This window comes from Carlito syrichta, unplaced genomic scaffold (genome assembly GCF_000164805.1).
Source record: "Carlito syrichta isolate Samal-C Ts95f unplaced genomic scaffold, Tarsius_syrichta-2.0.1 Scaffold153937, whole genome shotgun sequence".
Lineage (NCBI taxonomy): Eukaryota > Metazoa > Chordata > Mammalia > Primates > Tarsiidae > Carlito > Carlito syrichta.
This window is the reverse complement of record NW_007098033.1, coordinates 124,052-135,159: the sequence shown is the minus strand read 5'-3', so window position 1 is coordinate 135,159 and position 11,108 is coordinate 124,052. Positions and strand designations below refer to the sequence as shown.

General features: G+C 37.2%; 1 protein-coding gene across 2 annotated transcripts in view; it reads right to left on the bottom strand.

Moving 5' to 3' along the window:
* The window catches only part of UBE2Q2 (ubiquitin conjugating enzyme E2 Q2), a 49,292-nt gene that overhangs the window by 13,200 nt on the left and 24,984 nt on the right, over positions 1-11,108 (bottom strand). For both annotated transcript variants that reach the window (XM_008050883.1, XM_008050884.1), the window contains one exon: positions 5,963-6,021. In XM_008050883.1, coding sequence (XP_008049074.1) covers positions 5,963-6,021 — 59 coding nt within the window. The remainder of the gene's footprint in view (positions 1-5,962; positions 6,022-11,108) is intronic.

Sequence of the window (11,108 nt, the reverse complement as noted above, 5' to 3'; positions counted from 1 at the left end):
GGCCACTGCACTCCAGTCTGGGCGACAGAGTGAGACTCCAACTCAAAAAAACAAAAAGAGAAAAAAAAAAAAAAAGAAAAAATCAAGGGAATGATAATTTTGGAAGAAAAACTGCAATAATTTTGAAAACACACAAGCTGGGGAGGGACTGGGAGTTGAGGGAAACACAAGCTGGGAAGGGACTGGGAGTTGAGGGAAACTGCTAGGGGAAGGAGGGGCACACCTCATCAACAAGGATACGAGCATAATCAACATTTGTATACCTAACCCTGAATTGTACCCCAAATCTTTAAAATAAATAAGAGTAAAAATAAAATAAAACACAAGAGCTAAGACCACTAATTAGGTTTATGTGAACAGTCTACCACAAATCGTTTTGTCCTCCAGGGCTCTGCCCATGCCTTTCTCTTTCCTAAGATCCCTTCTGCTTTCTGCCCTTCCAAATGCCATATTTCTCCCCTATAAAATTTGCCAAGACCATTCTAGCCTATGAATCTTCCATTCCAACTAACCAAATGTATCTACATGTTGACTAAACCAAATTACTTTGCAGAGAAGGAATCTAGAAATGTCTACTGTAGACCATTTACATTAATAATAATTGTTATAGTGAATTATTCAATAATAAAATAAGGGACTCAGAGTACTCTCTAACACCCCCATCCTGCAGAATTCAAGCAAGTGTCTCTCCTATGTGCTTTGCCCATATCGGGACCTTTCAAATGAAAGTTTAATGGGAGAAAAAGAAACCCTAAAAGAAAACTCTCCAAAAAATTAAATTTGGGTAAAGAATCATGGGATTAAAAACACAAAGTATCTGTATATTTCCTGAAACACTGAAATCTACCTCCAATTCTTTGAATCTCCCCCTAAGCTAAGAGTATATGATGAGCACTCACTGATTTAACAGAATTAGAAAATCCAGGTTCTCATTTAGATTTTGGTTCCACAACTGCTCCATATCTAGTAATCTGTTAATGAGTTAACACAACACTTGATCTTAACATTTTGGAAATTCTGAAGGTAGACAGGGACTTGTTTTAGAAAACGGAAGTATATAGTAGGCACTGAGTTACCCATTATCCGACCACCCTCTTTCCTTTGAGTACCTCACTCTTCTGTTGGGGTGGGTGCAGTCTCAGCAAGTAGGGGATAATATAAGTTTTTGCATTTGCAGATCAAAAGAATGTGCCTTTGTGCGAGCACATAATACCTACAAAAATGTTTGTTAGAAGTCTAAACACTAAACACAAGAAAGAAGCAGTTCTAATACCTACGCAAAAAGTGAGATAAGTAAACTTTTTCTTAGTACACATTATCAGCAGCATTTACACCTAAAAGTGGTCTATTCCACTTCTGTATTGAATTACTTTCATCTCATCAATATGTGTTCCAAACTCTTACTGTTCTTTGCCTCCAAACAAAGAGTTCCTGCTGAATATTGAGACAGTTCAACAATGTTAGGGGGAAAAAAATTCTAATAATCTAAAGGTCAACTAAGGATAATATGCCATATACATGGATATAGTAATATTTTCTTTTTTTTTTTTTTTTAGGTCAGAAAAATAATTTATTTAAAAACTAAATTAGAAAGAGAGCGAGGAGATTCACCTCCCCAGAGTAGGAGAGGGGGGTCAAAGCCAGGAAACATGGCAGAAGCCATAGCTCCAAGAGTACATGGCCACACCAGAGTCTAGTAAGGCAATATTTTCAACTAAAAAAATTTCAGTTGCCAAAGTTGTACAACAAATGCTATCCCTAAGCTCAGCCTCTTCAAGTATTCAATTTATAATTATTGTAAAAGAAACCAATCACAAAAGGCCACATTTTGTATGATTCTGTTTCTGGGAAATGTCCAAGATAGGCAAATCAATGGACACAGAAAGTATATGAGTAATTGCCAGGGTCGGTGGTAGGAAAACAGGCATATAGACAGTGACTGCTAATGGGTATGAGGTTTCTTTTTGGGGTGATGAAATGGCCAGAAATCAGGTAGTGATAATGAATGCACAACTCTTAATATACTAAAAACTACTGAATTGTACATTTAAAGGGCAAAGTTTTATTGTATATTAATTGTGTCACAATAAAGCTGTTCATTTAAAAAATAGTTATGTCAGTCGGGCTCGGTGGCTCAGCCTGTAATCCCGCGCCTTTGGGAGGCTGAGGTGAGTGGATTGCCTGAGCCCGCAGGTTCGAGACCCGCCTGGGCAGCGAGACCTCATCTCTACAATAAATCAAAAAATCAGCCAGGTGTGGTAGCGCATGCCTGTAATTCCGGCTACTTGGAAGGCTGAGGCGGAAGGATCGCTGGAGCCCAGCAGGTCAAGGCTGCGGTGGCCAGGAGTGGCCACTGCACTCTAGTCTGGGTGACAGAGTGAGACTCCAACTCAAAAAAAAAAAAAAAATAGCTATGTCAAGAAATAAAGGAGGGGGGAAGGGAGATGGGATTAACGGTAGTAAATATCTGTCTGGGGATGGGGAGACACCTCTTATCAACAAGGGTGCCTGAACGAAGCATATTTGTATACCTAACCCTTAACTATACCCACAATATCATAATAAAAAATATTGATTTAAAAAAAAAAAGATATTTACATCCCATGGGCTTTGTTTCTCTGAAGAACCCTGATTAATACATCGATATGTTGATCAATGCAGGGCTTCTTTTTCCTTTTTCTTTTCCTTTCCCTCCCAAGTCTGACCATCAATGTCACTGCAATGCAAACAGTTCTGCTGTGTTTTCTTTTTGCCAAGTCAACATAATTTCTAGGGAAGGAAAATAATATTCAATTAAGATTAAACTGCATACTGCAATAAAAAAAAGAAATAAAGAGGGTCTAGCAAGAAAATATGGGATATAAAATACATGGGTCAAAAACTGCTCAGTAATCTATCCAGAATCATACAGTGCTTAAGCTTTACCCCAATTCTGAGATTGCAAGCTCTTTTATCAGTATTTCACATTGCTTAGTTCTTCCCAAGTCAGCCAATAATTCTTCCTCCTCACTTAGAAGTTGACTTGAAGACAAGTCATTTTGACTCTGCCTCAAATGAGCTTTCACATTTCATTCCTCTTTCCACTTCCATTACTACCTCAACAATTTAGGTTCTTATCACTTCACTCGAAGATAAGCATGGATTCTCAGGTAGTGTCACATGCTTCTAGGCTCTATGAGCAAAATTTTTCTGTCTCTTCTACTGTCACCAGATATATCTTTCTAAAACATTTCCTTTACTATTGTTCTCCTGGTTCCTGAACCAGTTATACAAAAACGAATTCAATATCCAAGTGCAATAGTTTGCTTACTAGGGAAAAAAAAAAAGACCTGCTACCAATCCATGATGCTGTATAAGATATTTTGTCAGCACTATTTCCTATAACTCTTCTACATGAATCTACCCTCCTTATATTATAGCTGTAACTGGGCTATCTGAACACTTTTTCCTAGATGTGTGATTGTGTTTACTTTTCATCTAAGTAACTTTCCTTTAAACACCACACTGACCAAATCCCACTCATATTTCAAGGCCCAGCTGAGATCCCACCTACTTCATTTAGTCTTCCCAGGTCACTACTTGCAGAGCAATCCCTTACCCTTTTAACCTCAAAGAACTTAACACTTAACACTCAGTGGATGACTCTGTATTTTTAATCCCCTTTACATAGCTGGTATTTGGTGTAATGGAAAATATTTTATTAGGAGTCAGAGATTTATTTGCATAAGTCACAAGCTGACTTATTCATGTGAATTATGGTGATAATAACTTCACTGTGGCAAAAAAAGAATCAATGAAGAGAAACTATACTAGAGTTTAAAACTGAAAATGGCATTATTCATAACCATGTATCTGTCTCTATTACTGGGTGGTAAGCTACTTAAGATCATAAAATTATTCTTGAGATTTCTCACAACAAAATGTGAAAAATCTATGCTAGTCAATTTTATAGTCAGATTCCAAAATCTTCTAGTAAAAACATTTTTATACATTTATTTTGAATTTACAGAATTCTTTCAAATCTTTCCCTTAATCATTTTTTTCTCTTGAAATATATTTAGATAAAAAGTAACCTATCTTTCCTTTCCCGTGCTTATAGGAATACTGAATAAGCATACAATTGTACTAACAAGCACATACAACAGCATGGTAGTTAGGCCTTTTCTCCCCCATCAGTAAAGGCTTCATATAAAAGAAATTTTAACATTAAACTATGAAAAACGTAAGAACTATAGATGGCTTGGTGGCTAGTAAAAGGCTGGTGCTGTAAGCAAGAGACACAAAGGTTAAAAATTTACCATTTTTCAACCTACGTTTATTTTGTATATGTAAATATTTGGCCAGGTTACCTAACATTCAACTTCCAAAATTGATCAGGAGGCTTTATGAAAGAGGTACTTTTTACAGCACTTTTACTACCTAATCCAAAATAGTCTAGGGAAGCTTTAAACATCACAAAATTAAACTCTACAAAATTCTAAACAACTTTATTTCATGCTCTATTAACCTGTGACTTCCATTCATTATAGTTGCATATTTGTGATCAAGCCTATAACAGCCCATCAAAAAGAGACCTCTAAAGTCTACTCACTCAGAGATTACTTTAGTTTTTCTTACTTTGCAGCAGAAAACATATGGTGGGAATCACTCAGAACATTGAATTTCTAACAAAACAACATTTCTCAAAGAGCAGAGGGCACTATTCTCTGAGATGCTGTCAGGGAAAAAGATTATTAAGTAAATTTGGAAAAAGCTGTTGCACATTTTAGAAAGTTACATTAAGGCTCCGCAAAGTCCTTTGGTTAAAAAAAAATCCCTGGTTCCCAAAACCCTATAATCCTTTCAAAACAGATACCTATTAACATACCTCTGTACTAGTGCTCACAGAACATTCTGGGAGATATGGCAAAGGATCAGCCTGCAGGTATCAGGTAAGTAAACTCTTAAAAAGCAGTGTTACTTTACCATGTTGCAGAACTCAAAATGAGCTTAGCACATCCATATGTAATATTAATTTTTTAACTACACTTTTTGTTTACCTGAGCTTTACAGATAGCTATCATGCCCAAGTAACTATTCTGTAGTATCGACACAGTCAATACATGACTATACAGAAATGATTCTTAACAAGACATGAGCCCACAAAACACAGATATAAGTACGCAAAACAAATATAACTAAAAATAACAAATGTAGGAACAAACCACTTCCGCAGAAAGTTCTGAAGTTTTTAAGTAGTCACCCACATTTTTGCCCTAAATGCAACTATTAATATCTCAACCATAAATGATCAAAGACTGTATATTTTTAGATTTTAATCACCATAATGTGGATTATCTCATAAAAAGGAATTAGTCAGCTGAGTGTTTGAAAATTCTCTGATCAGTTTAATTGCTTATAATTTGAGAGTCTACAGAACATTTCACAACTAACCTAACTACAAATTTTTATCTTTCCCCCACCCTCTGTAAGACTTCTAATCACAAAAAAGCAATACAACCCTCAATAAAACTGCCTGACAATTACCATTTGATTCTACTAAACTGCAGCTACTACCCCTAGAAGGAATTTGACAACTAGCTCCATAGGCCCATGAGATTTCCTGTGATTATTCCTAGAAGTACCAATTAGGATCACAGGCATGTGGGAATCACTCTCTAATCACAAAACTTTCTCTAAACCTCAATCACAATTTAGATTTGAAAAACATTTAGTTTTTTATGGTAAAATATATATAAATAGAAGCCATCAAAAACTCTACCTATAAAGAACATAATGACTTATAACCAATGGTTCTGGATATGATCCCCACACCAACGGCAACAACTTCACCTGGGAACATCTTAAAAATGTAAATACTCAGGCTCCACCCCAGAGCTATTGAATCAAAAACCCTGGGACCAGCTTTCCAAATGATTCTGTTGCACACTATAAAAAAGAAAAAGTTATTACTTAAACTTACCCTCCTGAGAGAACAGGTAACACCACTCGAACAAATGGAGGATCAAAAGGAAAGTTATCCTAAAAAGCAAATAAGCAAGTTTAATTAACTCTAACATCCTTAATACTATAATATTTAGAAGAGTTCTAAAGAGTCTATAAAGAATGTGTACATTTACTATCAGCTAATGAGTGAGGGAAATAACAGTAAAATTAGTACCAAAAAAAGCACGAAACTTCAACCAAAGAAAATAGAAAGAAGTTAAAATCAGGCCCAAACAGAACAGTGTTATGGTGAACTCATGAAATAAATAAAGAAGTTTCATTTACAATAGAACTATATAAAGGAACCATTTCAATAATGATAAAACTAGGTAATTTAGATCAATCTTCTGGCTAAGAACTAGAAAGATGGATAAAATGTAACAATTACAGGGCTAAGAGCAGGGAGAAAAAGGGAACCCCAGAGAGCGGGGCCTTTTATTCTCCATGGGTTTTCTTCCAATTACAGAATAAAAAGATAAGAGGTTAACAAGCTGAGTAGAATTCACAGGCTCACAGGGTGATACAAACTGGAGCTCAGGGTCCACCAAGGAGGGGCCCTGATAAGTCTCTCACACTTTAAATTGGGGCCCTGAAGGACGAACTGCAAATTGCCGTGGCAGGGAATGATGTCCAGTTTTAATCATCTCAATCCCTGATTGGATGAGGTGATCCTGGGTTGCTAATGCCCAAGCCCCTGGCAGGGGCAAATGGAAATCCTCTCTGGAGAAGAATATCATCCAAGGCTTCCAATTAGTTCTACAGTTTTTCATATATAATGTCTATCACTAAAAATAGCCACCCATATGAGACTTAAGGACAACATGATCAGAAAACAAGTGAAGCAAACAATAGGTACAAAATCAGAAGGGATCAAGATAATAGAGTTGGCAGACACACTTTTAAATAACTGCTGAATATGTGCAAGGAAAGAAAAGATTGAAAACCTGGCAGAGAACTATAAATTTAAAAGACGGAAATTCTGAGATTTAGAAATACAATAATTGAAATTATTAACTTAATGGATAAGAGTAGAAACTTAGCAGGAAAGAGATTCAGATATGTATCACATATGTAGAATTCTGGAAGGACAAAAAGAACACACAAAAACAATATTTGAAGAGATGGTTGCTGAGAATTTTCCAAAACTGATCAGACTTTACAAGATTAAATCACCGTAAATGCTTCAGGAGAAACAATGGAAGGTGTGATAAGACAGCATCTTCGAAGTGCTGAAAGAAAGAAATTGTCAGCCTAGAAATCTATACTCAACAAAAACACTCTTCAAAAATGAAATAAAAATAAAAGTATTTATCTGCAGACCCACACTAAAGTATATACTAAAGGATATTTTCAGGCAGGAGAAGATGAGCCTAGATGAACACTTGGAGAATAAAGGCATAAAAAGAGCAAATATGCATGTAGAGTTAAGTAACTACTGTCTAATTATAAATAATTATGTATAGGGTTTTAGATAAGTATAGAACTAAATGCATGACAACAGCAGCACATATTTGGCAGGGAGTACATGAACTCAAGTGTTCTAAGGTCCTTGCATTGACAAGGAAAAGGAAAAAACATAAATTAACAAGTTTATGTTAAGACTTTGGCAAGTCAAGGACAGGTATTTTAACTGCAGAGCAGTAAAGAAGACGAGAACTACTGTACTGAGCTGATAGAAGTGGGAACTAGAATAATACAAAATAATCCCCCCAAGAGGAAAAGGGGCATGGATCGAGAAAGGCAAATAGAAATCACTTATAAGATAATAGATTTAAACCCAAATATCAGCAATAACGTTAAATGCAATGGACCAGGTGGTCCACTTAAAAGACAAAGATCATCAGACTTGATTAAAAACATATAAAGAAAGGAAGATCGCCGGGCTCGGTGGCTCAGCCTGTAATCCCGCGCCTCTGGGAGGCTGAGGTGAGTGCATTGCCTGAGCCCGCGGGTTCAAGACCCACCTGGGCAGCGAGACCTCATCTCTACAATAAATCAAAAAATCAGCCACGCGTGGTAGCACATGCCTGTAATTCCGGCTACTCGGGAGGCTGAGGTGGAAGGATCGCCAGAGCCCCAGCAGGTCGAGGCTGCAGTGGCCAGGAGCAGCCACTGCACTCCAGTCTGGGCGACAGAGTGAGATTCCAACTCAAAAAAACAAAAAAGAAAAAAGAAAGAAAGGAAGATGAGAGAAAAGAAACAGCTACTTCTTAGGCTACCAAGCATAATTCTCTTTTTCAAATTCTCAGTCTTGGAAACTGAAGTTTCCAGAAGAGCAAGAGCTTTTTTCCTTAATGAACAGAGAGGTAGCTGAAGTGGCCAAGAGTGTTAAGAGGTCAGTTCCTTGATGACCAGGAGAAAATGCCAAAAAGGCTGCCACTCACTTTCCTACCGCAGTTGATTAGGGAAGTTGCATACTGCTTCTAATAAAGATATGCCAGGAAGTCTAAGAGAAATTACCCCCAATTTCTACATTCGAACAAAAACGAATTAAAGGACATAATGATGCCTTTTCTAAAAACGAATTTAAGGGTAAGGGATCTAAACAACATTTACTTATCTAGTTATTTCCAAGGAACACAAAAATATAGTAGAAGAATAGGCAGCATAATTTCAGTAACTTATTTTAACTCCCTCCCTCTTATCTACCCTCAAGTAAGATTTTGAGAAACAAAGAAACTATGAAAATTCAATGCTACTAGCAGATGAAGATAAAGCACAATTCTGATGGCTAAAACAGATAAGCTTAGATTTCTGTTGCAAGTTACAAAAAGAAGAAATCTACCCACCCAAAATACCAACCTAATGACAGTTATTATAATCTTTACCAATAAGTAAGGTCATCTATCTATGATTTAACAGACATAATGAAAAGCATAGATAGAAAGCTTGGTAAAGTACAACTTCATTTAATCTCTTATTATTTGGGTCTTTAAATATGTGATCCCACCACAAATATGTTACTGATTATGTGAGAACTACCTAACTGTACAAAGTTCAGATAACTCTTCTACATCAAAACCTGGGGACGCTACTCCATAAACTCTGTACCCTAGTACTCAGTATTCAGATTTTACAGAAAAAAAAAGAGTTCTTTAGGGCAGGGAAAAAAAAAGGTGAGGATGACTGTTAAAATGTTTGAGTTACCTTAGTAGACATTAACTCAGAAACAGGAAATCTTGGGCTTTACAAGGATTTCATAAAGTTCAGTTATCTGACTTCCAATTTAACACCTGACCTTCTAAGCTATTCTTAAAGATGTGGAACATTCCATTGTTCAACAACCATATCACCAGATGGCTCTAAATATTTACAAACCACCTTTATATTGAGCTAAAAATCACCTCTTTATAGTTTTACTTATTAGTCCTAGTTTCTTGCCCTGTGTTCACCAAAAACAATCAAATTAATGCTTCCAGATACACAGTTCTTCAAACAGTTGAGGACAAGCTATCATTAACCCCTCTCTCCAAATCCAAGATTTAACCAGCAATCATAGGACATGGAATAGTTCTGGCTACTAATCTCTAAATGAAACCACATTTGTCTAAACAGGCCCTTTGTAAAGTACTGCCTCAGAATTCAATTCAGTAAATCAGATGTTGCTTGAAAAGTTGAAAAACCACTTCCTTAAAAGTACAGCAGGCCAGGCACGGTGGCTCAGCCTGTAATCCCAGCACTTTGGGAGGCCAAGGCAAGAGGACTGCCTGAGCCCTGAGGCTTGAGATCAGCCTGGGCAACTTGGTGAGACCTTGTCTCTACAATAAATCACAAAAACTAGCCGGGCATGGTGGCTTGTGCCTGTAGTTCCAGCTACTTGGAAGGCTGAGGCTAAAGGATCGCCTAAGTCCAGCAGGTGGAGGCTGTGGTGGCCATGAGTGTGCCACTGCACTCACTCTAGCCTGGGCAACAGAGTGAGACTCCAACTAAAAATAAAAAAGCAGAGCAAGATGGATTTACCAAGCTGCTGACTAGGTCCCATCATTCCCTCCTGCCCTCATTCTCATCTTTGTGTTATATCTCAAATTTCATTTTTTTCTTATTACTTATGACTCTCAAGTTGCACTGTGGATATCTGAGGTCATAAATATATACTGTTCTGACTCCTTCCTGTGAATCTTTCTGAGTCATACTTGCTATGCTCCAAAGTCTGTGAATCTCAGTACTAATAATTTGGTAATTCAGTTTAAGGTCCTCTTCATTAGGTCAGTTAGATCAAGACAATCACATTCTTCCCAGGCCTCTTAATACTCCAACCCTAAAAAAGGCCCTTCTTTCTGGTATCAGGAGCCATGGTCCAGAAACACAAATCCAACAGAATTTCAGCCGTTTACCTCCCAGGTCATCCCCTCCCTGAAGTTCTATCTAGAGCAGAAAAAAATGAAAATACTACCTGTAGTCACAAGTCCTCTAGTTTCCTGGCCAAGATTTCATATTCCCTTAAAGACACCTCAAAGGAGGAAGTAACAGGGAAAAGGCATACAGAAGGTGTCAAAGATAATGAAAAGACTCTATTTCTTAAGTTTGATATTGAGCACATGAGTGTAGTATTTAATGGTTTAAAAAAAGAAAAATACCTCCTGGTTCTTTGGTGTATTTTGTTTTTGGCCTGGATGTTTCATTCATTCCCCCTCATATGAATCAGTAAAAATGCAGTCACTAGCAACTTCAGTAAATTTATACCAGATTCACACTCTAAAAAGACAACCTAGTAGAAACTGCAATAGTTTTTACAAAACAAAACTAAGAGAAAATACTGACATCTGGGCTATTTCAAGAAAGCTCAATCATAAGATGTATCTCCAAAAAGAATACACACACCAAAAAAAGCTAGGTAAAAAGTTTTCAGAAATTACCATCCTTTTTGCAAGTATAAAGAAAGTAATCTTGGCTGGGTGCAGTGGCTCATAACTGTAATCCTAGTACTTTCAGAGCAGAGGCAAGAGGATTGCCTGAGCCCAGGGGTTTGAGACCAGCCTGAGCAACCTGGCGAGATCTCATCTCTACAATAAATCAGAAAATTAGCCGGACATGGTAGCATGCACCTGTAGTTCCAGCTACTTGAAAGGCTGAAGTAAGGATCGCCTGAGCCCATTAGGTGGAGGCTGCAGTGGTCATGAGCA